At 43.0% G+C, this 27908-nt stretch overlaps 1 protein-coding gene across 3 annotated transcripts in view; it reads left to right on the forward strand.

Annotated features, from left to right (window-relative positions):
* Positions 1-27908, forward strand: part of sema4f (sema domain, immunoglobulin domain (Ig), transmembrane domain (TM) and short cytoplasmic domain, (semaphorin) 4F) — a 245386-nt gene that overhangs the window by 198866 nt on the left and 18612 nt on the right. For all 3 annotated transcript variants that reach the window (XM_069923461.1, XM_069923464.1, XM_069923462.1), the window contains 2 exons: positions 19735-19879; positions 24670-24892. In XM_069923461.1, coding sequence (XP_069779562.1) covers positions 19735-19879; positions 24670-24892 — 368 coding nt within the window. The remainder of the gene's footprint in view (positions 1-19734; positions 19880-24669; positions 24893-27908) is intronic.

A 27908-nucleotide genomic window follows, 5' to 3' on the forward strand; every position in this document is an offset into this window, starting at 1 on the left:
AGGAGAGAAGGTACCGGAACATATACTTTATAAGTGGGATGAAAAGCTGGTACAATATAAAAGCTCTCCAGTATTGCATCATTTACTCAATATATGGAAGAAGATTCACTTAGAAAGGAAAAAAACAAATTACCAAATACCAAAATTATTATTGATGCAAAATCAGTTAATCCCTTTTACAATAGATAACCTTTTCTTTAGAGAATGTGAGAGAAAAGGAATTAAAATAATAGAAAATTGTTTTTTGGGAAATAATTTATTAACATTTGAACAATTGAAATACAAATATGGAATAACTCATGGTACAATGTTTGCATATAATCAACTGAAAGCTTACTTAAAGGATAAATTGGGAAACAGACTGAGATTACCAGAAGGAAGCAGCTTTGAATATGTGATTACAGACATAATGATAATTAAAAGATTTATAACGAACATGTACATTAAACTGAAAGATAAGGAAAATGATGAAATAAGCTATAAACCCAAACAAAAGTGGGAAAAGGATTTAAACATAAAGATAAAAAATGAAACATGGGAAAAGTTATGTTCTGGAATATCAAGATTATAATAAACACAAGGTTACAGATGATACAGTATAATTGGTTACACAGGTTATATATCACGCCTCAAAAGTTTAAAAAAAATGGGATCCAACATTATCTGATAGATGTTTTTGCTGTAAGAAGGAAACGGGAACAACAATACATGTAATTTGTGCATGTGAGAAAGTGAAAAAGTTTTGGGAAGATCTAAATCAGGTATTAAATAAAATCACAAAAAGCAACATACCAAAAAATCCAGAGATCTTTCTTCTAAGTAATATAAGAAGTAAAGAATTAGGCTTCGAACTGGATGAACCGCAAAAAAATGTATTTTTAGCTGTAGCAAAAAAATGCGTAATGTCAACTTGGAAATCAGAAGAGAGCCTGAGAATACAGCAATGGTACATGGAAATGAATAAATGTATTCCATTGCAAAAAATAACATATAATTTAAAAAATAAAGTCACAGTATTTGAACAAATTTGGGAACCGTACATGGAACACAACAGAGAGGGCCTACTGCAGACCTCCACCCCCTAAAATGATAAGAAGACAAAATGACTTGACACAGTGGGTAAAAGTAGATGACACAATTTTCTTGTTTATTTTCATTGTGTGATGACATTGTTTAATGGTTTATTGTATATGTTGAATGTTTAATGGGTTTGGAGGGGGGTGGGAAGGGGGGGCGGGAGGTAGGGGGGAAAAAAAGGGAGAAAATGCCACTGTATATTTAAGAGGGAAATGTTTGTGTGTATTTTGGTTGATATGGTTCACAGTGTGAAAAATAAAAAATTATTTAAAAAATTTTTTTAAAAAGAGTGATGAAATGTTTTGAAAGGCAAGTGTTAAAGCATATCAGCTTTGAGTGGTGACTTGGATGCATTCCAGTTCGCCTTTTGTAGAAATAAATCTTCGGCGGATGCCATCTCACTGGCTCTACACAAAGCCCTGGAAAATTAGTCAAGATACATTCAGCAGGATGCTTTTTATTGACTACAGTTTGGCATTTAGCATCATCATCTCCTGAAGACTGATCAGCAAACTTCAAGACCACAATCAGTGAGAATTGGCAAGAACATCTCCTCCACACTCTCCGTCAGTATTCTTACCACCCCCCGTTCTATTCACTTTACACCTCCCATTGTATTGACACAACAATAATACCATCTACAAATTTGCCGATGATACCATGGTAGTGGGTTGGATAAAAAGATGATGAGTCAGCATGAAGGAGGAAGCTTCAGAACTTGGCTGAATGGTGCACCAATAACAACCTTGCACTCAATGTCACCAAAACCAAAGAGCTGATTGTTGACCTCAGGAAGGGAAAGCCAGAGGTATACAATCCAGTGATCAGAAGTGAGGAGAGGGTGCGCAAATGTAATTACTTGGGAGTCACTATCTTGGAGAATCTTTCATGGACAGAATGCACTAAGGGCGTTGTGAAGAAAGCACATCAGAGCCTCTACTTCTTCAGGAATTTGCAGAGATTTGGTAGAAAGTGTGCTGACTGGCTGCATCATAGAGTGCTATGGGGCTACCAATACCCCTGAGCATAAAGCCCTGCAAAAGGTAGTGGACACAGCCCAGGACATCACCATCCCCACCGAGAATGTCTTATGTCGGAGAGCAGCAGCAATCATCAAGGATCCACACGACCTAGCACACACTTTGTTCTCGCTGCTGCCATTAGGAAAGAACTTTAGGTGTCACAAGACACCAGGTTCAGGAACAGCTGCTCCCCTGCCACCTTCAGACTCCTCAACAACAAACTCAATCAGAGAATCACTTAAGGACTCTTACTTGTGCACTTTATTGATTTTGTTATTCTCTTTGATTTAAAAAAAAATTCTCCCTTTATTGCACAGTCGATTTGTTTACATTCATTTACATCTATACACTACGTTGTTATTTTTGCATTATCAATAAATGGTAATTCTGCCTGGCCCACAGAAAAAGAATCCATGTGAGTATATACATCCCATGTGATGTCATGTATATACTCTGACAATAAATCTGAAATCTGAAAAATCTGAGTATTTCATTAAAGTGCAGTGACTTAGTGGAAGTGGAGTAAAATCTGAGGGATTACTCGAAAGATTTGGTTTAAGAGCATCAGAGAAAATGCCTCAGGTGAAGAGGGACTAAAAATGCCCTGATAAAGGGCTCAAGCCCAAAATGTTGGTTATGTATCTTTTTCTTTGCGGAAACTGCCAAAATGTTTGGCCTGGAAGTCAGCCTGAAGAAAACTGAGGTCCTCCATCAGCCAGCTCCCCACCATGACTACCAGCCCCCCCACATCTCCATCGGGCACACAAAACTCAAAACGGTCAACCAGTTTACCTATCTCGGCTGCACCATTTCATCAGATGCAAGGATCGACAATGAGATAGACAACAGACTCGCCAAGGCAAATAGCGCCTTTGGAAGACTACACAAAAGAGTCTGGAAAAACAACCAACTGAAAAACCTCACAAAGATAAGCGTATACAGAGCCGTTGTCATACCCACACTCCTGTTCGGCTCCGAATCATGGGTCCTCTACCGGCACCACCTACGGCTCCTAGAACGCTTCCACCAGCGTTGTCTCCGCTCCATCCTCAACATCCATTGGAGCGCTTACATCCCTAACGTCGAAGTACTCGAGATGGCAGAGGTCGACAGCATTGAATCCACGCTGCTGAAGATCCAGCTGCGCTGGATGGGTCACGTCTCCAGAATGGAGGACCATCGCCTTCCCAAGATCGTGTTATATAGCGAGCTCTCCACTGGCCACCGTGACAGAGGTGCACCAAAGAAAAGGTACAAGGACTGCCTAAAGAAATCTCTTGGTGCCTGCCACATTGACCACCGCCAGTGGGCTGATAACGCCTCAAACCGTGCATCTTGGCGCCTCACAGTTTGGCGGGCAGTAACTTCCTTTGAAGAAGACCGCAGAGCCCACCTCACTGACAAAAGGCAAAGGAGGAAAAACCCAACACCCAACCCCAACCAACCAATTTTCCCCTGCAACCGCTGCAATCGTGTCTGCCTGTCCCGCATCGGACTTGTCAGCCACAAACGAGCCTGCAGCTGACGTGGACTTTTTACCCCCTCCATAAATCTTCGTCCGCGAAGCCCAGCCAAAGAAGATAAAGAACAACTTTGAAATGTGGGAGAAAACTGGAGCTTCCAAAGAAATCCACAGAGTAACGGAGAAAATACATACTTAACACAGACAGTACTCGAGATCAAGAGTGAACTTTGATCTTATTGCAATCAAAAATATTTTTCCCATTTTCATTTCCCTTCTTCCAAGCACCTAATCCTGTTCTCCTCATGCAGTTCCTTGTGATTGAGGGTGACTTGCTTCCATTGCAGTTTTTCAGGTTCTCAGGGGGCCACAGATAGGTATGAAGTGGTTGAAAGACTGGCAGGTGATGAGAATGAGGTGATGCTCTCATTATACAAGGTTTCTGTGAGCTGATGCATGGCCTCTAATTCTTAGTATCATCCTGAATACTCCTCTGTTTTGATTGGTTACAGACCGTAGGTTCCCAAGTATCACATAGAACATTGCAGCACAGTACAGGCCCTTTGGCTCTCAATGTTGTGCTGACCGATATATTCTTTTTTTTTTTAAAAAGTACTAAACCCACCCTACCCCATAACTCTCTATTTTTCTTCCATGTGCCTGCCTCAGAGTCTCTTAAATGCCCCTAATGTTTTAGCCTCCACCACTATCCCTGGCAAGGCATTCCAGGCACCCACAGCTCTCTGCATTTAAAAAAAAAACCTTATCCCTGATGTCTCACCTAAAATTCCCTACCTTCACTTTGTACATGTCCTCTGGTGTTTGCTACTCCTGCCTTGAGAAACCGGCGCTGGCTGTCCACCCTATCTGCCTCTCATAATCTGTCCATCTCCAATTATCCTTAAGAATCTTTTCCAATAGTTTGCACACCACTGACATAAGATCCACCGGTCTATAATTCCCAGGTTTCTCCCTATTACCTTTGTTAAGTCTGTTAAGTCTCCTCTCATCCTTCTACACTGCAAAGTGAAAAGTCCCAGCTCTACTAACCTTGCCTCTCCTTGTTTTTCAATCCAAGCAACATCATGGTAAATCTCCTCTGCCCCAGAGTTTTGTAGCGTTGCCACGTGACCTCTCTACTCTTGAACTTGATCCCCCTATTAATGAAGCCTAGCATCCCATAGGTCTTCTTAACTATCCTATTAACCTATGTGGTGACCTCGAGGGATGCGTGGGATTTGGAGCCCAAGATTTCTCTGTTCATCCACACTCTTATGTATCTGACCATTAACCCTGTACTCAACCTTCTGTTTGTCCTTCCAAAATGTATCACCTCATACTTCTCCTGATTGAACTCCATCTGTCACTCTTCTGCCCAACTCTGTAATCTTTCTATATCCTGATATAACCTACAGCAACCTTCAGCTTCATCCACAACTTCTCCAACCATATAATCTGCAAACTTACTGGCCCATCCTTCCACGTCTTCATCCAGGTCATTTATAAAAATCACAAAGAGCAGGGGTCCCAGAACAGATCCCTGTGGTACTCTACTAGTCACTGACCTCCAGGCAGAATATTTTCCTTCCACTACTATTCTCTGCTCTCTATGTGCAAGCCAATTTTTTTTAACCACACCGACAAAGTTCCATGAATTCCATGACTCATGACTTTCTGAATGAGTCTCTCATGGGAGACTTTGTCAAATGGCTTGCTAAAATCCATATCGACCACATGTACCATCCTAACCTCATCAATTTCTTTAGTTACCTCCTCAAAAAACTCAGTTAGGCTCATGAGGCATGACCTTCCCTTCACAAATCTGTGCTGGTTATCCTTGAGTAGTCTGTCCATCTCCAATTATCCTTAAGAATCTTTTCCAATAGTTTGCACACCACTGACATAAGATCCACCGGTCTATAATTCCCAGGTTTCTCCCTATTACCTTTGTTAAGCAAATGGACTACATTTTCCATTTGCCAATCCTCTGGCACCTCCTCTGTGGCCAAAGTGATCTCAAAGATCATAGCTATTTCTGCAGCTATCACTTCCCACAGCAAGCTGGGTATATTGTGTCTGGACCCGGGGACTTATCAATCTTGATGTTCTTAAGAAGATCCAACACTTCCTCTTCCTTAATCTCCACATTGTCCAGAATACGTCTCACCCAGATCAAGGTCCTTTACTATTTTGAGCACTGACAGAAAGTATTCATTTAGGACCTCCCCAATATCCTCTGCCTCCAGGTACATGTTCTGTTCTTTATCCTTTAGTGGCCCCAGCTTAATTCTCATCATCCTTCTGTTCTTCACATACGCATAGAACACCTTGGGATTTTCCTTAATCCTCCATGCCAAGACCTACTCATGCCCCCTTCGAGTTCTCCTAAGTCCTTTCTTAAGCTCCTTCCTGGCTACCATCTACTTCTCATGAGCCCTTCCTGTTTCCTGCTTCCTGTATCTAATGTCTGCTTCCTTCTTTACTAGCTGCCTCACCTGCTTCAACAGCCACGGTTCCCTTTTCCTACCATCTTTTTCCTGTCCCACTGGGACAAACGTATCCTGAACCCAATGTACTCTTGCTAGTTCCTGTCTCATCCCATCATAATTAACCCTTCCTCAATTAAACACTTTCCCATTTTATCTGCTTTTATTCTTATCCATAGCTATGCTAAGCTCAGGGAGATGTGGACACTCTCACCAAAATGCTCCCCTACTGAGAGGTTCAACACCTGACCAGGTTCATCACCCAGAATTAGATCCAGTATGGCCTCTCCTCTCATCAGCTGGTCCACATACTGTGTCAGACATTTTCTTGAATGCACCTGACAAATTCAGCACCATCTATTCCTCCAGCAGTCAGAAAATGCCAGTCAGTGTTTGGGAACTTTGTGCAGATCCTTAATAATTTATCAAGGAAGGTTTGTCCATAACCTTAATAATTTGTCTCTTTCCTCCTGGTCATCTTTAATCTTGACAGACCTTTTGGGATAGTTGTCTTTTATGGGAGAATAGTGTTGGGTATTAAATCATGTAGAGAAACACAAAATCTTGAGCAAAGTGATCTGCTGGAGGAACTCATCGGGTCAGGCAGCAACCATTGGTCAATAAACTATTCTGGTTAGGACCCTTTATTGAGACTGAAGTAAAAAATTGGGTGATATTATGTATATAAAGTGGGAAGGAAGCTGGTGATAGGGTGGGAGAGGTGGAGAGAGTGACCATTAGGGAACAAAGTAAGAGTAGGTTGAAGTAAATAAGAGATGGAAACCGTGGGATCAGAGAGAGCTGGCGGTGGCGGTTACCTAAAACTAGAAAAATCTATGGTCATGCCATTAGCTTTGAGGCTGGCCTGATGGAACATGATGTGTGGTTTTACATGTTTTGCTTTGGCCCATCCTGGCAATGGACTTCTCTGTGGGAATGCTGAGGGTAATGGAAATGGTTAGTTACTGTGATTTCAAACTTGGACCTACAGACAGAATGCAGATGTTTGATGAACCATTCACTCCATCTGTATTTGGTCTCGCCGATGTCGAGGAAGCCACACTGAGTTCAAGATAGCGTTATTGTCATGCACTAACAAGCAAATGTAATACACGGAATTCACCAATTTTTTTTCGGTCTTAAATATACACCAAGAGGTGCCACTTACATTGCCTGCACCCCCCAACAAGAAGGGAAAGAATATACAAGCTCAGTGTCTAGCTACACAGGCATTCCAAGGAACTATGGTGTTCAAGTGCTACACAGCCAGGCCAAGTCAGAAACCCTGGCTAGGTGCAGAAGTCTTTGCATTGCTCAGTGCTCATCGTGTCAGCTTCATTTTGGGTGACAATATGGCATTAGGGTCAACAAAGGCTAAACTCACTCTTGCAATCAGGAAGGCAAGACACGATTATGCACAGATAACCCATAGACACCTGTGTGACGTCAGCAAGATGAGGCATATGTGGCAGGGTATTCAAATCATAATTTACTGTAACTCAATCTTGCCTATCAGTGACAATGAGGACTCCCTTCCTAATAGGGTGAATACCTTCTAGGCATGGTTCAATTAAAAAAAAGGAAAAGAACAATATGACACAAAAAAAAACCTCATCTCCCCATGAAGAACAAGCAACCCTGCATAGTAGGATGTGAGAAGAATCCTATCCAGGAAAAGCAGCAGGACCAGACAACATACCTGGTCAGATGCTGAAGGACAATGGGGGTCCAGCTCACAGAGGTCCTAATGGAGAACTTCAACAGATTACTGCAGCAATCCACTGACCCGCAGGATTCAAGGCAGCCAGCATCATTCTGGTTCCCAAGAGATGACAGTAACAGCACTGAATGACTACCACCCAGGGCAGTGACCTCTAGTATCATGAAGTGCTTTGAGCAACTGTAATGGAACATATCAAATCATCCCTACCTATTGTTCAAACCAGTCCACAGATGATGCCATAGCCTTGACCCTCCACTCATCCTCGTCCACATAGAGAATAATGCCTCTTACATCAACCTGGCTGTCGTTCATCAACTTCATCTCGGTGTTCAACAGGATCATATGTCAGAAGCTGAATTGTCCTTGCTGGGACTCGACACCCCTTTCTGCAAATGGATTCAGGACTTGGCTGAAAGATCATAGTCATTTTGGGCTGGTAGCAAAACCTCAAGTCCCATGATGCTGAGCACCGGCACACCTCAGGGTTGTGTGCTCAGCCCACTACTGTTCACGCTGCTGATTCACAGCTGCACTGCCAGATTCATTTCAAACAGAATGATCAAGTTTGCAAATGATACAATAGTTGGTCTCATGAGCAACAATGATAAGTTGGCATACTGAGCAGAGGTTGGGCGTCTCATAAAATAGTGCAAGAGCCACAACCTGAGTCTCAACATGGACAAGACAAAGGAGGTGATTGTGGACTTCAGGGGGAACGAAGGTTAACCTTTCTCCAATACATATCAATGGTTCTGTCATGGAGAGCACGAAGCTCCTTCGTGTGCACATAAAAGACGACCTATCTTGGACCCACAACACCTCCTCAATAGTCGGGCAGGTGCAACAGCACCAACACTTCCTGAGGAAGTTGAGCAAGGAAAGACTTATGGTCCACATCTTGACAAATTTTTATGCGAGCACGATCGTGTCCTGTCTGGCTGCATCATTGTCTGGTCTGTGGTTGCTGCACACCTTTGAATAAGAAGTCAATAATAAGATCACCAAAATGGCCAGAAGATCAATGGAGCCTCCTTTTATTGACAACATTCTCTGGGAGCTTTACTTAAATAAGGCTGAAAGAATTGTTGAGGTTTTTGACCCACTACCGTCAGGAAGGAGATACAAGAGCATCAATTCAGGACTGCTGGGCTAGGGAATAGCTTCTTCCCACAGAGTAAATCATCCCAAGCTATTTGTACATATATTAATTTTAAATTACATATTATGCATATATGGGATTATTCTGTGCTGTGTAGTGTGCACCGTGGTCTGGAGAAATGCTGTTTCATCTGGTTGTATCAGTCAAATGATTATAAACTTGGACTTGAAGAACCAAAAGAGAGTCCCTTTTAAGACACCAAGTGTCCATGGCTTTGCCTCCAGTTCTCTTGCAACCTCTGCAGCTGTACAGACTCCTGTTTGATTCAAGACCAAACCCAAGCTCGCAGATTTGAACCTCTAATACAATCAGGAAGCTTTCAGTGTCCGAGGCCCTGTCAGGAGCCCTTCTTGCCCTTGGCACCCTCTCACATTGTGTCCCGATTGCTGTTTACCATGACTTAGTCTCCAGCCTGGTTTGAGTTCTTTGGCTGCCAGTCTCCAGCAGCCCACAGTCTGCTTTGAGTCATCCAGCAGCTGAGCCCCTTGCTGGGCCATTGCTGAGGTCATCTTCCCTTTAGGGTCATCTCTCAGGCATCCCCACTCAGCGCGTTGGGTCGTTGCTTGCTCTGGTGCCCTGTGCCAGTCTGCTATTTCCCTGGAGTCTGCATCCATTTATTGTCTGCTATCTTGGGTACAGACCTATGCTATCCCCTTTAGCAGGCTGTATAAAGTACGTACAGGGTCATTGGCATGAGGAAGTGTTGAGTCACCTCTTCCTACTCTCCCAGGTCCTTACCAGTGACTACCATTGCAGCAGCTCTGGCAGCAGGACCATTTAAGCCCCCCACTGCGTTTACTGAATGTAATTGATAAGGTTGCACGATGTACATGTAAAACTCTGCCTCACCTGGAATGTCTATTTGTGGCACTGAATGGAGGTAGGGAGAGATGTAGGGACAAGTTTTTGAACTTTCTATGATCTTTCAGGAAGGATCAGGGAGTCTGGTAGAAACTGATTCCTGTGAAAAGAGGATAGTGGTGAGAAGGGGGAGATATGACTGGTGGTAGGATCATACTCCTCCTGTACAGTCATAAATCCAATAGCATGAACATTGTTTTTTTTCTCATTTTATGTAACTTCCACCTGTCCAATACCCTATTACCTTTTGGGTCAGCCCCAGTTAAAATCTTAGAATTTTACAACATAAAAACAGGCCTTTCAAGACTGTGCCAATCTATTTTTCTGCCTAGCTCACTGACTTGCACCCTGTCATATAACCATATAACCACTTACAGCACAGAACAGGCCAGTTCAGCCCTACTAGTCCATGCCGTAGCAAATCCCCACCCTCCTAGTCCCACTGACCAGCACCCGGTCCATACCCCTCTAGTCCCCTCCTATCCATGTAACGATCCAGTCTTTCCTTAAATATAACCAATGATCCCGCCTCGACCACGTCTGCCGGAAGCTCATTCCACATCCCCACCACCCTCTGCGTAAAGAAATTTCCCCTCATGTTCCCCTTATAATTTTCCCCCTTCAATCTTAAACCATGCCCTCTAGTTTGAATCTCCCCCTTTCTTAATTAAAAAAGCCTATCCACATTTACTCTGTCTGTCCCTTTTAAAATCTTAAACACCTCTATCAAGTCCCCTCTCAATTTTCTACACTCCAGAGAAAAAAGCCCCAGTCTGCACAACCTTTCCCTGTAACTCAGACCCTGAAATCCTGTCAACATTCTCGTGAACCTTCTCTGCACTCTCTCTATTTCGTTTATATCTTTCCTATAATTTGGTGACCAAAACTGTACACAGTACTCCAAATTTGGCCTCACCAATGCCTTGTACAATGTCCATAGCCCTCCATACCTCTCCCATCCATATACCTGTCCAAATTCTTCTTAAATGTTAAAATTGAGCCCACATTTAATACTTCAGCTGGCAGTTCGGCCCATACTTCCACCATTCTCTGTGTGAAAAAGTTTCCCCTTATGTTCCCCTTAAACCTTTCCCCTTTCACCCTTAACCCATGTCCTCTGGTTTGAGTCTCACCTCATAATTTTAATTACCTCTATGAAATCTCCCCTCATTCTACACTCCAGGGAATAAAGAATGAGAGGAATTTGACAGAGGTTTTAAAAAATTATGAGGGTATAGACAGTTCCACCAGAAATGTTGACCAATTCTACCCACGGATGCTGCCTGACCCATTGAGTTCCACCATCAGCTCACTGGTTGCTCAATTTTCTAGCATCTTGGGATTTTGTGTTTCTTGTAAGTGCAAGCTTCATTGACATACCACAGCCCAGCTGAAGTTTGCTTGTTCTTGGTTGTGGAAGGTAGCTTCATTGCCACTGATCTTTGCTGGCTGGCAGGCATAAAATCACCTCCAGTATATGTAAATATTAGATTTATCCTGATAATTGGCAATGCTTGATTAACATGCCAGTGGGAAGTATAAGCTGTTCAAACGTCAGAATAAAGGCAGACTTAATCAACAGGATATAGAACAATGCTGTGCAATAATTTAACAGGAAGTTAAAGATGGTCTAAATTGTATTAAACTAGAGTTCAGAAAAGTGCAAAAAAATTCTTGCCTTTCTGTTGTGGTGTTAATAAAATACATGGTGATTGTGACATTCCCAGACTTATCAGTTCCATGGAATATGTTTTAATTTACACTCTAAACTAGACTTCCTACTTGTATTATGGAAGGAATGGAGTGAATTCAGATGTTGAAACTTGTGTGTAAGCTCTGTCTATCCTGTAAGTTCAAGACATAGTGACTGAATGATTGCACCACCTACTGTATATACTCATGTAATTATCGATATTGTGTGAAGGTTGACCTCCGCCTCCCCTTTTTTTTGGCCCAGAAATCGCATATTTTCCATGTAATCCGTGTAAAAGTTAGTGCTGACCGCGAACCCTCACTATGAATACCCGCTCATCTGAATTTCTAACGCCCTGAATGCCTGCCCGTCCAAGCTCTGAGGCCCCGAATGTAGACTTACCACCCTGTCCTGGCCATCCAAGCTGCTGATGCCTTGAACGACGCAGGTGCTTTCTATGATCAAAAGTAGTATCCATGTAAAAGCCGATTTTCTTCACTCCTTCCCCCCCAAATTTGACCTAAAAAATTGGTCCCCAAAAATTGAGCAGGATGAGTGTGAGGGCAGTTTTCTGCTCTCAGTACCACATGTGGGAGTCATGGAGTCTTCACGTCTCCCGGACGTCCACGTGTGCACAAAATGGGCAGAGCTGCAGCGTCTAAGGGACCGACCGAGTCAGGGAACTTGAACTGCAGCTCGATGACCTCTCTCTGGTTAGGGAGAGTGAGGCCATCATGGTCAAGGAGTGTGGCCTGAAGGACCAGGTCAGGGAACTTGGGGTCCAGCTCGATGACCTCTCTCTGGTTAGGGAGAGTGAGGCCATCACGCACAAGGAGTGTGGCCTGAAGGACCGGATCAAGGAACTTGAGCTGCAGCTTGATGACCTCTCTCTGGTTAGGGAGAGTGAGGCCATCATGGACTAGGAGTGTGGCCTGAAGGACCGGATCAAGGAACTTGAGCTGCAGCTCGGTGAACTCACTCTGGTTAGGGAGAATGAGGCTATCGTAGACAAGATAGACAGGCAGGTGGCCGCACAGGGGCCACAGGAGGAGGGGCAGTGGGTTATTGTTAGGAGGAGGAAAGGGAGGGGTCAGGTTCATGTGCAAGCATCCGAGTCTGTAATCTTCAGAAATCGGTACTCCACCTTGAGTACTGAGGAGGGGGATAGTCAGACTATGGTGGGCAGAGGTGTGGTGTCAACCTCTGTGACCCAGAAAGGTAGGGATAAAAGGAAAATGGTGATAGTTATAGGGGATTCAATGGCTGGGAGGACAGACAGAGGTTTTTGTGGACGCGATAAGGAAAACTGGATGGTGGTTTGCATCCCTGGTGCCATAGTTTGGGATGTGATTATGTGCGTTCAGAACATCCTAAAAGGGGAGGGGGAGGAGCCTGAGGTTGTGGTACATTTTGGAACCAATGATGTTGGAAGGAAGAAGGAAGTGGTCCTGCAGAATGAGTATAGGGAGTTGGGTAGGGAGCTTAAAAGGAGGACCACTAAGGGGATAATCTCTGGATTGCTTCCTGTGCCATGTGACAGTGAGGGCAGAAATAGAATTAGGTGGAGGTTAAACGCGTGGCTAAAGGGGTGGAGTAACAGACAGGGTTTCAAGTTCTTGGACCACTGGGACCTTTTTTGGGGAAGATGGGACCTATACTGTAATGATGGGTTACATCTTAATCCCAGAGGGATCAGTCTCCTGGCAGGGCTGTCAGGGGGGTTTAAACTAGTATGGTTGGGGGCAGGGTTATAAGTTAGGCAGGACAGCAGGGTGAGGGTTTGTAGGCTAAGGAAAGAGACAAGTTTGAATAATTTGAGGGAAGAAAAGAAGGAACTAATAAAAAGATGTTGTAGTGAAAATTGTGAGAATGGAAGAGAGGAGGATAGGCAGAAGGTAGGAGGTAGGAGATCCCTGTGATGTATTTATTTTAATGCAAGAAGCATAGTAAGGAAGCTGGATTAGCTAAAGGTGTGGACTGACGTGTGGCATTATGATGTGGTGGCCATTAGCGAGATGTGGTTGAAGGAAAGTTGTGACTGGCAGTTGAATTTTCCAGGATTTTGCTGCTTTAGATTTGACAGAGTTGGTGGATTAAGAGGGGGAGGTGTAGCATTACTTGTCTTGGAGGATATTACAACAGTGCTGAGGCAAGGTAGACTGGAGGGCTCGTCGAGGGAGGCAGTGTGGGTAGAGCTGAAAAATAAGAAGGGTGAGGTTACTATTATGGGGGTTTATTATAGGCCTCCAAATGGGGAAAGGCAACTAGAAGAGCAAATGTGCAAGGAAATAGGTGAGATGTGCAGGAGAAATAGGGTGGTGTTGGCTGGGGATTTCAATTTTCCAAACATAGACTGTGAAACGCAGTCAGTAAAAGGGCAGAATGCCTTAGTATTTATGCATTGTGTTCAGGATTGCTTTTTGCAGTAATATGTTGAGACACTAACTAGAGGGGGAACGGTGTTAGATCTGTTGTTTGGCAATGCAATGGGGCAGGTGACGGAGGTAAGCGTTGGAGAGAACTTCGGATCCAGTGATCATGGGTCCATTAGCTTTAGCTTAATGATGGATAGGGATAGGTCGTGTCCGAGGTTGTCTACGAGTGGGGGAAGGCCAGATTTGGAGAAATGAGAATGGATTTGCAGAGAGTTGTGTGGGCTGATCTTTTTGCCGGAAAGGATCTAGAGGAAATTTGGGGAGCATTTAGGGGTGAGATTTTGAGAGGACAGGATCTTTATGTTCCAATCAGGCCGAAGGGGAAGATTAAAGGTTCGAGAGAGCCATGGTTTTCTGGTGAAATTAAGAAGGTGGTTTGGGACAAGAAGGAGGCCTATACCAAATATAAAAAAAACAAGGGATTGAGGAGATGTATGGTCGTTACTTTGATTGCAGGAAGAACCTTAAGAGGGAAATTAGAAAGGTATAAAGAAGGTATGAGGAGTCCATAGCTAATAAGGTGAATCCTAAGGGTTTTTACAGATATGTGAACAGTGAAATTTTTTCTCATTCGTATTCACGAGGGAAAAGGACATTGAGCTATATGAGATGAGGGGCAAAGGGCTTAGTTATGCAAAGGATAGGGATTAGTAAACCGAGAAGTTTGGAGCTTCTAGGGCCAATTAAGGTGGATAAATCTCCTGGTCCTGATGGGATTTTCCCCAGTACTTTAAGGGAGGTCAGGGATCAAATAGCGGGGGCACTGACAGTGATTTTTCAAAGATCACTGGAGGTTGGGGTGGTACCACAGGATTGGAGGGTTGCAAATGTTGTTCCATTGTTCAAAAAAGGCAGTAGGTGTAGGCCAAGTAATTATCGGCCAGTAAATTTGACTTCGGTGGTGGGGAAGGTTATGAAGGGTAATCTTCAAGAAAGTATATATGCATATCTGGATAGGCAGAGATTGATTAGGGGCACCCAGCATGGGTTTGTAAAAGGAAAGTCATGTTTGACGAACCTTGTTGAGTTTTTTGAGGAAGTGACAAAAAAGGTGGATGACCCTCTGAAGCCTGCTCATGAACCCTATCTGTGTTGTAAGCTAATAAAAGCGTTTGAGCTAGTGGAGCTGTTCTAGTGAACCGGTGGGGACTCGAAAGGCCAACATGGCCTGTTTAACATAACAATTACAGCACGGAAACAGGCCATTAGGCCCTTCGAGTCCGCACCGAACCAAACACCCCTTTCTAGTCCCACCTCCCTGCACAATGCCCATAACCCTCCATCTTCTTCTCATCCATATACCTGTCCAACCTTTTCTTAAATAATACAATTGACTCCGCCGCCACTATTTCTCCCGGAAGATCATTCCACACGGCTACCACTCTCTGAGTAAAGAAGTTCCCCCTCATGTTACCTCTAAACCTCTGCCCCTTAATTCTTAACTCATGTCCTCTTGTTTTAATCTTTCCTCCTCTTAACGGAAATAGTCTATCCACATCCATTCTGTCTATCCCTTTCATAATCTTAAATACTTCTATCAAATCCCCTCTCAACCTTCTACGCTCCAAAGAATAAAGACCTAATCTGTCCAATCTCTCCCTATACTCTAGATGCTTAAACCCAGGTAACATTCTGGTAAACCTTCTCTGCACTCTCTCCACTCTGTTTATATCCTTCCTATAATTAGGTGACCAGAACTGCACACAGAACTCCAAATTAGGCCACACCAACGTCTTATACAATCTCAACATCACCTCCCAACTCCTATATTCCATGCAATGATTGATAAAGGCCAGCATACTAAAAGCCTTCTTCACCACCCTATTCACGTGAGTTTCTACCTTCAGGGAACGATGTACCGTCACTCCTAAATCTTTCTGCTCTTCTGTATTCATCAATGCTCTCCCATTTACCACGTATGTCCTGTTCTGATTCTTCTTACCAAAATGAAGCACCTCACACTTATCAGCATTAAATTCCATCTGCCATTTTTCAGCCCACTTTTCTAAGCAGCCCAAATGGTTATATGGTTATATGATAGAGCGGTGGATTTGATCTATTTGGATTTTAGTAAGGCTTTTGATAAGGTTCCACATGGAAGGTTAATAAGGAAGGTTCAGTCACTAGGAATTAGTAGAGAGATTGTGACATGGGTTCAGAGGTGGCTGGGAGATAGACAGCAGAGAGTCATGGTGGACAACTGTATGTCAAGTTGGAAGCCTGTGACAAGCAGGGTGCCTCAGGGATCGGTGCTGGGTTCCTTGTTGTTTATCATTTATATTAATGATTTAGAGGAGGGTGTGGTTAACTGGATAAGCAAATATGCAGATGATATGAAAATGGAGGGAGTGGTGGATAGTGAGGTAGATTTTCTTGGATTACAGAAGGATTTGGTTTGTTTGGAAGAGTGGGCTGAAAGATGGCAGATGGAATTCAATGTAGACAAGGGTCAAGTGTTGCATTTTGGTAACAATAACCAGAATAGGACGTATACAGTTAAGGGGAGGGCATTGAGGCACGCAGAGGAGCAAAGGGACCTGGGGGTTATGGTACAGAGTTCACTGAAGGTGGATTCCCATGTAGACAGGGTGGTTAAGAAGGCATATGGTATGCTGGCATTCATAAATCTTAGTATAGAATATAGGAGCTGGGAGGTGATGCTGCAGCTGTTTAAGGCATTGGTGAGGCCAGGTTTGGAGTACTGTGTTCAGTTCTAGTCTCCAAATTATAGAAAGAATATAGATAAGGTGGAGAGGGTGCAGAGAAGGTTTACAAGGATGTTGCCTGGCTTACAGCATCTGGATTACAGGGAGAGATTAAGGAGACTGGGACTTTATTCATTGGAATGTAGACTGAGAGGGGACTTGAAAGAGGTATTTAAAAGTATGAAAGGAATAGATAGACTAGACATAAACAGACTCTTTCCCCTGAGGGCAGAGGAGGTTGGAACAAGAGGCCATGTGTTAAGGGTAAGGGGGCAACACTTTAGGAGAAATATTAGAGGTGGCTTTTTCCCTCAGCGAGTGGTGGCAGAATGGAATGAACTTCCGAATGAGATAGTTGGGACAGGGTCCCTTATGTCATTTAAGAGAAGGTTGGATGTGTTTATGAGCTGGGTGCGGGTCAATGGGACTAGGTGGGAGAAGGTGTTCAGCATGGACTAGAAGGGCTGATCTGGCCTGTTTCTGTGCTGTAATTGTTATAGTGCTAATATGGTTATAGTTCATTACATGGAGGTGAGGGGGTTGGAGGGTTATTGGCGGTGAGCGGGAGGTTTGAGGTTTGAGCTAGTGGAGTTGTTCTAGTGAACCGGTGCAGACTCGAAAGGCCGACATGGCCTGTTTCCGCTCCGTAAACGGTTATATGATTATTACACAAGTATATCCAGTAAGTCCATGTAAAGTCCATTCGCAGACTCCAGTTTACTGGGCTTTCCCAACTAAAGAATTGTCATTCAAATCATGTCGGGTCAGACTTGGTATAATATCTGAAACTCCGTTGATTATCGCACAGAACAGTAGAGCACAGGAACAAGCCCTTCACTCCATGATGTCTGCACCAAAAAGTATGCCCAGATTAATCTAAAACTGCTGCTTGCACATGCTACATATCCCTCTCTTCCCTGCGCAATCTTGTGTCTATCTGGAAGCCTCTTAAATGCTATTATAATACCTGCTTCCACCATTACACCTGCTAGCCTGTTCCAGGCACCCATCACTCACTGTGTGTTTTAAAAAAAACTTGCCCTGCACATCTCCTGTAAATGTTAACCCCCCTTAGTTTCAATACGTCCTCTGGATGTGATCTTTTTTGCTAAGAGAATTATTCTGACAATCGACCCTACTTATGCCACTTATAATGTTACAAACATCTATTAGGTTTCCCTTTGTCCTCTGATGCACCAGAAAAATACAACCCAAGTTTGTACAACCACTCCCCCACAGCTCATACCTTCTCATCTAGGCGACATCCTGGTCATCTTCTTTGTGGATCACTATGTGGATGATACCAACTTTGTAGTTTGGGTCTCAAACAACTATGAGTTGGGGAAAAAAAGCATGATAGAAGGAGTAATGTCGTGGAACAAGGACATAGTCAAGTTCAAGTTTATTGTCATCTATACCAAGATGCATTGACAAGTGTTTTGCTTGCAGACCATATATAGTACAGCATGTAAGTCTCCTTACAAAAGTTTTTTAAAAAGCAGAGTTACAGAGAGGGATCAGTTGCAAAAATGCAACATAATTTTACTATTTTGGGGTTCATTGAGATATGATGGGAAAAAAACTGCCATTGAATCTCCTGGTACATGACCTTGTGCTTATGAATCTTCTCCATGATGGGTGGGGGTGAAGAGAGCATGTCCAGGTTGTGATGAGTCTTTTAAGATGGTGGGTGCTCTTCCAAGGCAGTGGGAGTCACGGGTAGAGTTGATTGCGGGGAGGAGGAATATGTGATGGCCTGGGCCATGTTCATAACCCTCTGCAGTTTCTTGTGGTCTTGGGCAGAGCATTTCCTATACCAAGCAATGATTTTATGAACAACATTTATTCTTCAACTAATGTCATTGAAATAGTTTAACTGATAAGTTATATCATTGTAGAAAATGTCATATTGCACAAAATTTCCTTTACTCTGCCCTAAGAGTTGACATTAACATTGCCTTGCACCCCTTACAGATAGAGAAAGAGAAGCAAAAGAGAGTCCCTTCAGAGTCTGTGAGTGTCTGTGGATTTACCTCCAGCACTCCTGCAGTGACTGCAGCAACACAGACCCCTATTCTACATGTTTGCAACTGAGCTCCAGATCCAGATTTCTGCATGATCAGGAACCTTTCTTACTCTCGAATCCTGGTCCCGATACCTGGGACCCTTGAGCCAATCTCCAGCAGCCCGTAGCCTGTGTGGGGCTTTCGATTGCTGAAGCCCTCACTGGTAGGGTCATTTCCTCCTTCTCAGTGGGGATGTTCTCCCCGTTTCTGGTCCTGCACCAGGCTGCTGGTCTCCCAGAGTCTGGAACCCCTTGAGGTTGCTGCCAGCACAGGCACCACCATTTTGGGCACAGACCCCATGCATACAGGATTTTAAATAAAAACATTGTGGGCTCCTTTAACAGGCTGATCACAACCTGTACAGAGCTATCAGCATTACGACCAAGCGGTTGGACCCCGTTGAGGTGTGCTGATGTCGGACCACTGTGAAGGACCAGTAAGGGGGTCTACTGCTGAAAGACACACACAGGCGGCGAAGGTTTGTAGACCTGCGGGGAAGGAAACTACAGACGCTGCTGCCAACTTGAAGTCAAAGGACTCAGACTAGTCTGTGAGTTGCTCGAGATTGGCTGATGAGAACTAGGCATTGGAAACAGGATTCAAGAGGGTGCTGAGGGCAAAGAGGGCTTCTGAAGGCCCCTGCCACTGAAGGCTTCCTCATTGTGTCACAGGATTGGATCTGGGTCGGTTTGCTAATGGTTTGAATTAATTAAAGTCTTGTGTGACTCAGAGGCAGACTTTGGCAAATTAAAGGCAATTTTGTGTAATACTATATTTCTGTTTTATTACATGACTGTAAATAATATCTGATCTGATCTGTTCTACTTTATCAGATCTCAAGGAATCTGTCAATGTTCTTGACCCCCAAGAATATTTTGTATTATGGATTGGGCTCCCTTTTATTGTGGTGACTGGAAGAACTTCAAATTGAAGGGTCTTCTTAAAATATGATATTTACTGAGTAATAATTTCTGCAGAAAAAAAAGACAAATGTATTAATGTTTCTACTGCCATTACCTATCTCCCACCCCATCCCCATTCCTAGGGACAACCAAAATGTTTCTGCAGTGTGCGCTTACAACATTACAGATGTACAGAAAGTATTCAATGGGCAATATATGGAATATAAAAGGGAATCTGACAAATGGGAAGTGTTTCAAGGAAACGTCCCGGATCCCCGTCCTGGCATGGTAAGTGGAAGGCCATCGCAGTAAGAATTTTCAAGCCATTTGAAGTGAAACAGTGCACAATTTAATGAGGAAATAGCTATGTTTATGTTTTGAATATTAAAGGTTGTTTTGGAGTTTTAATTTATTCAAGTCATAAAACAAGTTTCAAGAGAGCTGCAGACTCTGGATTTTGGAACAAAAACATTACTGGAAGAACTCAACGGGTCAAGCAGCATCTGTGGAGCCAAAGAGACAGTTGACATTTTGTTTTGAGACTTTGAGGACTGAGAGTGTAAAGCAAAGATAGCTGGTATATAGAAGTGAGAGGGAAGAGTTGTATGGAGGCTGGCAGGTGATAGGTGGAATCAGATGAAAGGGGGGCTCATGGACAGATGCATTTGCCAGAGAATGTTGAGTCAGAGGCTGGTGGGTGAAAAAAATATCAACAGAGGTAGGAAATGGAAGGTAGAAACAGGAAGCTGGTAGTTGATGAATAGAACCAGTCAAGAGACGAAAGATCGGCAGAGGAACCTCATAGGGGAGAAGATGGGAAAGATGGAGGGAGACAAAATCCAGGGAGAAAAGTATATGGATAATGGGCAGGTAGTTAGCGATGATGAATATCAAGAGGGGAGGAGGGTTGGAAAAGTAAACCGAAATCCCAGGTTGATTAGTGGGAGTAGGAAAGAACCATGGGAGTAGGTCATCTAAAATTGGAAAATGTGATGATCGTACCAATGGATTGTAGGCCATTCAAGTGGAATCTGAGGTGCTGTTCTTCAGATTTGACTTCATTGTGGCAATCAAGGACAGGTGGATTGGAGTGGGAATGGGAAGAAGTGTTGAAATGGCATGAACTGGAAAGCTCAAGATGGACATAACAGAGACAACACAGGTGGTCTGAAAAATGGTTGTATAGTATAAACGGTCTTATCGTGCAAATGCAACAGACAAGGTTGAAGGAGGTACAGGTGATTCTTTGCCTCATCTGGAAAAGTTGTTTATGTCCCTGGATGGTGGTGTGGAATGAGCTTGGAAGCTGGAGTAGGTAAAGGACAAATAGAAACGGTGGTTAGACTTCATAGCAGAAAACAGGCCATTCAGCCCTTCTAGTGTCTGCTGAACATTGTTCAGCTAGTCCCAATAACTGCTTCCATTCCTTAATCCTCCAGATCTCTCCCATCCATGTATAACCATATAACAATTACAGCACTGAAACAGGCCAATTTGGCCCTTCTAGTCCGCACTAATCCAAGTATCTATCCAATTTATTCTTAAAATTCAAGATTGAATCGCCACATCAGATGGCAGCTCATTCCACACTCCCACCACCCTAATGTTCCTCCTAAACCTCTACTTTTCACTCAACCCCCATCCCCCAGTGATCATCTCCCCACCACCTCTTGTACCTTCAGTATCCTATTATCTCATAGCCTCTCACCAGCCCCCATACTTTTTTATGCTTGCTGTCTCCCTTCTCCCCTTAGTCATGAGGAAAGCCCTGACTCCAAATGGTGACTGTTTTTCTCTATAGATTCTGCCTGAATCTATAGAAGTCCCTCCAACTTCTCTTTTGTTGGCTCATTAATACTAAACATTGAAAACTGAGGCTAGCAGATGCTTGTTGAAAGTATCATTCTCACAGAGCAGACCTTTAAAGTTCTATTTTGTTTCCAATCCATGCACATTATATACTCATTATGAATGAATAAAGTGACGACCATCTTTAATCTAATTTCTGCTAGTGGTGAAAGTATCATTCACTGTGATGTACAACTAACAACCGGCAAATGCCAATCACTCCAAGGTGAAATGGAACTTAGTATAGCAAGCTCTTTAGCCCACATCTGTGCCAAACATGATGGCCAAATTAAACTAAAAAGGTGCTAATTGACAAAATCCGTAATTCTCCATTCTGTACATATTCTTGTGTCTAATCTGGAAGCCTCCAAAATGCAACTATCATATCTGTATCCACCGTTACCCTTGGCAGCCCGATCCAGGCAGCCACCACTCACTATGTTTAAAAAAAAATCCTTTAAATATTAATCCTCTTAAACACTTTTCCTCCAGTATTTGATATTTGTATCGTGAGTAAAAGATTCTAACTGTCATGATTTTATAAACTTCTATCAGGTGTCCCGTCAGCCTCCGAAGCTCCAGAGAAAACAACCCAGGTTTGTCCAACCTCTCCCCATAACTCATACCCTCTAATCCAGGTTAGATCTTGGTAAATCTTTTCCAAAGTCTTCACATCCTTCCTGCAATTGCATATGTATTTTCCCAGGCCCATGTTCTGATTTTTTTCCCACCCCAAAAAACTATAAGATGTCAAGATGAAAACAAAAAAACTGGGATGTTCAGTAATTCAGGTAGTATGTGTGTAGAGAAAGAAAATCAGAATTAATATTTCAGGTTTATGACGTAGAACATAGAACATTACAGCACAGTACAGGTCCTTCGGCCCTGGATGTGGATGACTTATACCTATGAAAAAAAATACTAAACACTTCCTACCTTGTAACCTATTTTTCTTCCATCCATGTGCCTGTCTAATAGTCTCTTAAATGCCCCTAATGTTTCAGCCTCCACCACCACCCTCAGCAAGGCATTCCGGGCACCCACAAAAAAAAACTTACTCTTGATGTCTCCCCTAAATTTTCCTTCCTTTACTTTGTAAGAAGTCCCCTGGTGTTTGCTAATTCTGCCGTTGGAAAAAATGCTGGATGTCCACCTTATCTATGCCTCTCAGAATCTTGTAGACCTCTAAGTCTCCTTCTGTGCTCCAAAGAGAAAAGTTCCAGCTCTGCTAACCTTACCTCATAAGACTTATTTCCCAATCCAGGTAACATCCTGGTAAATCTCCTCTGCACCCTCTCCATAATTTCCTCATTCTTCCTGTAATGAGGTAACTAGAACTGAACACAATATTCTAAGTGGGGTCTCACCAGAGATTTGTAGAGTTGCAACATGACCTTTCATCAGAAATGGAAAAATGAGAAACCCAGCATGCTTTATTGCAGGTGGAAAAAAACAATAAAGCAAATGCCTAATAGGGTAAAATTCAAAAAGAGTTCAGGTGGCACCAATGCAGTGATGAATTCTTGCTAATCATAGCTGATCTGACAGGTGGAGATGTAATTAGAAATTGAAAAAAGAAGTACAAGAGTATAAAAGGACAGGTGCAGGTTTTTAGAAGGTGAATGATCTACTGAGTGGAGACCAGTTCAGTGGCAGGTGGGGACCCTCTCCTTGCTTTGGGTGAGAAGAGTGAGTAGAAGCAAAAGCAGATCAGATTCAAAGGAAATGAGGAGAATGGATTAATGTCCTCAGAGGAAGCAAAACAGGATGTATTACAGTTACACTAGCTATGGGCCTTTTTGGACTTGGAGTGGATATTTGTCACGAACATCCTCTGAGAGACAGAAAGTCATAAAAGGGAGGGGAAGAGTTGGGTGTAGACCACATTAAAGTTGAAGAAATGTTAGCATTAGTAGCAAAGGTAATGACATTTGCACATTCTGTATTTATGTAGGATTTATGATCATTGCTGCAATAAATGTACTTGAAAAACTGGTGAGTTGAATGAAAGTAGATCTGTGTCACATATCCTGCAAAGTGACAGACATAGTAAAGCCAATCACAAAACTTATAATTTGGAAAAAGAGAAGTTTGGTGTAAGAAAGAATCAGATGGGTGATGAAGGGTGGTGCAGGGGAACTAGTTGAAGCTTTGTTCAAGGAAAAACTTAAGGGACTTAGGCCATTTTGGTATGGGGTAAAGATGTAGATGGATTCAACGTCATGGCTGAAATCAATAGGTTTCTAAATATTAGGGGAATCCTGGAACTGGGCAATTGGAAAGAAAAGATATAGCAATAAAACTTGCCCTCTTATTGAACTGCCGTCAGTTTTTATTATTCTTCCTTTCTTACAAATATTGATAACACAATGCTTTGAGAAAGTGGGTGATAATGTGTGGAAACAAAGAAATATTGGATGGACTCAGCAGGTCATGTGGAAACAAGGAAATATTGGATGGACTCAGCAGGTCAGGGAGCATCCCATCAAGAGAAGTCCACGTTTTGGGTTGGGACACTTTATTAAGTCAGGGGTGGGGGAAGTATAACAGGAAAGTGGCTGGGGAGGACCAAGAAGTGATTGGGTATGACAGTAAAAGGTGGGTGGCGGGGTAAAGAGACAGATAGGGGCTGAGACCACTTAAGGGTCCAGAGGAGTTGTGGGGAGGGGAGGTTAGAAAGTATTAAAGGAGAGTTGGAAACAGTGGAATCAGATAGGGGTGGAGATTTTCTAAAAATGGAAATTTCAATTATGTTGGTTTTAAGAAGGAATACAATGTGTTGTCCCTCAAGTTTACATTTAATCTCACCTTGGCAATGGATGAGGCTGTGGGCAGAAGGTCTATGTGGGAATGGTGATGGGAATTAAAATGACTGGCAACAAGGAGTTCCATCTATGACCTACAGACAGAGCACATTCTTGGTGAAGAGATCGCCCAATCTACGTTTAGTCTCTGAGATAGAGAATTCCATACTGGATGCATCAAATGAAGATTAGGTTAACCATTGGGAGCAATGGTGGATTTTTGACAGTGTGAGAAATTGACTTGATATCACTTAGCAGCAGTTAATAATGCAGAAAGCTCGGAAGATGGTTTCCTGCATGTGAGGAGCTGGGTAAAGTACTGTCGAATTGTAGAATACATTGATAAAGATGTAAAAAACATCTAGATCACCAAAGAATCTAGATGATGATAAAAAGTAAATCATTTTTTTTCTGGTTTTTTTTTAGTGCATTACCAATCAGTTAAAAAAGAAAGGGTATAACTCTACTTTGGATCTTCCGGACAATGTGTTAATGTTTATACGAAATCATCTCCTCATGGCAAAATCTGTCAGACCCATTGACGGGAAGCCACTCTTCATCATGAGAGACACATTGTATTCTAAAATTACTGTCAAGAGACAGACTACAAGCCATGGCATGAGCTATGAGGTTTTCTACATGGGAACAGGTAAGAAAACAATAGATATCAATAGATGGTTTTCTCTACAGTGCTCCTTCCCTGACTGAGCACTTCTCAAAGCAGTTGTGAGTTTACAGTGCTCTCTGTGATACCCCAAATCCTGCAAAAGAATATTGAAATTCAAGTGTTGAAGTTCTTGGGACAGCAATAAATGTTACCAGATGGAATTATTTTCTTCTTAGCTTGAAGTAGAAGACGGATGTCATAGTGGGTCTGATGATAATATCAACTATTTCCCGCCTTTTCTGGGCAGAAGGGAAAAGAATCTTGAAGCTGATCAATAAACAATGTTTCCAGTTGGGCATCAGGTACCCCCTCATGGTAGAGTGATCATAGAATGGCTACAATACAAAAGCAGTCCAGGTAGCCCATCATCATCTACAGACTTTCTACCAGAGCAACTCTCTCGTTACATCCCTAGACCCATCTCCATAGCTTAACTGTTTTTTCACCATATAATTATGTTTGAAGATCAGAGTGAAATGTACCTCCATCATACCTGCAAACAATAATTCTCTCCACATCTTTAAGAGAAGATTAGACTGAACATAATACTCCACATTTTTTAGTTGTAATTTGTTTTCTTTGCCTTTGAATAGTATAACACAGGCCCTTTAACTCATGAAGCCTATGCCAACCATACTAAATTCAGCTCACTCTATCTGCTTGTACCTGATTCATATCCATCCATTCCCTGCATATTCATGTACTTGTTTAAATGCCTCTTAAAGTCACTATCCCACCCGCCTTAGCAGCATGTACCACTTTCAGGTGTTTAAAAAAAAAACAAATATGAAGACCTCATCTTGATTGATCACAACTGTATGCTGTAAGTTCAGGCAAATATAATTAAAAAAAAAAATATGGCACCTGGATTTGGGCGATTTGTAACCAAAGGATGCTAATTTATAATTTAAGGTTGGGTTGCAGGTGCATCAGGCTATCAAGAAGGCAAATGGAATGTTGGCCTTCATTGCTAGAGGGATTGAATTTAAGAGCAGAGATATTATGCTGCAACTGTGTAAAGTACTGGTGAGGCCACATCTGGAGTACTACATGCAATTCTGGTCTCCTTTCTTGAGTGAAGATGTGTAACAGCACTGATTTACCACAGCTTACAAACAAATAAAGAATACACTCACTCGTTTCTTTCAGCGCACCATGAAGTCAACTTTCTTTTATTATTCACTAGACACAACATTGCATTCTTCAACTCCCCAAACACCACCCACTGGTGTTTAAACTCCTCTGACCTGCTCATTGGCTCACAGCTACACGGGTGATCCTGACGCTCTCACTCTCCTCCTCCTCCTGCATCTGAAATTCATCACCCATATAATGATGCTTAGCACTCCCGCGCACGGGCGCTATTACTCCACGCATTGCATCACTTACATCATCAGCGGTGGCCGGCACCACTCCTGACGAAGGTAAGTTCATGTCTGCACTGCCCCCTCACCTCTCCTCCCCCCACAAACAGCCACCAAGCCATACAACATGCAAGGAGGCAACTGTTTGGAACTGTCTGGAAGGCAATAGTGCAAGATAGACTGCATGGTCCAACTGGCAAGGGTGCGACTGGTCCTCTGACTGGGTCCAACACAGAACATGGACCGTTGATATACGCCAGCTTCAACCTGTCGATGGAAACGGTGTCAGCTTTTCCATTCCTATCGATCACAAAACTCTCCAGGTGGCATCGTAAGACCTGAAAAGGACCATCATAAACAAGCTAAAGTAGTTTGTGAACAGTATCATGCCAGAGGAACACATGAGTACAGCACTGTAAATCATTCAGCACATACGATGCAGGTGATGGCTGCCATGTAGGTGTAGGTTGGAGTAATCTCATGTTTTCCCGAAGACGATCAACATAACTACTCGGGATCATAGAGCGTGGTGCTTGGACTTGGATTCACAAACTTTATGGCAAGGTCAGTGTAGTGCCACATACTGCTGAACATTCAAGATCTGCTTTAACAGCAGTACGCACTCCAAGACAAACCATGGGTAAATGTTCACTCCACATAGGTGCATCACTACCTGTTATTATTGTTGCCTTCATTTATCGATGGAAATGCTCAAGGAGGTCGTTGGCCTGCAATGGTAAGAAGTAGTGCAGGAGATCAGTGGCAGCTCGGAACAACATTAACTCGAGCTGACACCCTCGATCCGTTGCAAGTAGTGACCGGAACACCAAAAGATAGAATCCATCGATCCGCAAAAGCCCTAGCGACTTCCACAGAGATGTCAGTGATAGGAATGGCCTCTTGCCACCTGGTAGTCCAGTCTTCACATGTGAGCAGATCAGTATATCCCCGAGATGGCAGAAGTGGGCCTACCAAGTCTTGGTGCATGTGATGGAAACAGGAATCCAGAACAACAAAATCCCCCAGCTTGGATCTCATGTGCCTGGAGACTTCAGAGTGTTGAAATGCAGGTCCTTGTCCAAAATCCAACAAGCCATTTAACATGAGGCCAGGTAAAATGTTCCAATACTAGTTTGATTGATGGTCTTAGAACATAGACCAGTACAGGCTCTTTGGCCCTTGATGTTGTGCCGACCCATATATTCCTACCTAAAAAAAGGTATTAAACCCTCCCTACCCCATAACCCTCTATTTTCCTTTCATCCATGTGTCTGTATAAGAGTCTCTTAAACACCCCAATGTTTCAGCCTCCACCACCACCCCCAGCAAGGCATTCCAGGCACCCACACTCACTGTGTAAAAAAAAAATAAAACTTACTCCTGATGTCTCCCCTAAACTTTCCTCCCTTAACTTTGTACATATGTCCTCTGGTGTTTGACGATCCTGTCCTGGGAAACAGGTGCTAGCTGTCCACCCTATCAATGCCGCTTGTTATCTTGTAGACATTGGCTCATAAGATTTGTTTTCCAATTCAGGGAGAATCCTGGTAAATCTCCTCTGCACCCTCTCCATAGCTTCCACATCCTTTCTATAATGAGGTGACCAGAACTGAACACAATACTCTAAATGTGGT

Source organism: Narcine bancroftii, chromosome 3 (genome assembly GCF_036971445.1).
Source record: "Narcine bancroftii isolate sNarBan1 chromosome 3, sNarBan1.hap1, whole genome shotgun sequence".
Classification (NCBI taxonomy): domain Eukaryota; kingdom Metazoa; phylum Chordata; class Chondrichthyes; order Torpediniformes; family Narcinidae; genus Narcine; species Narcine bancroftii.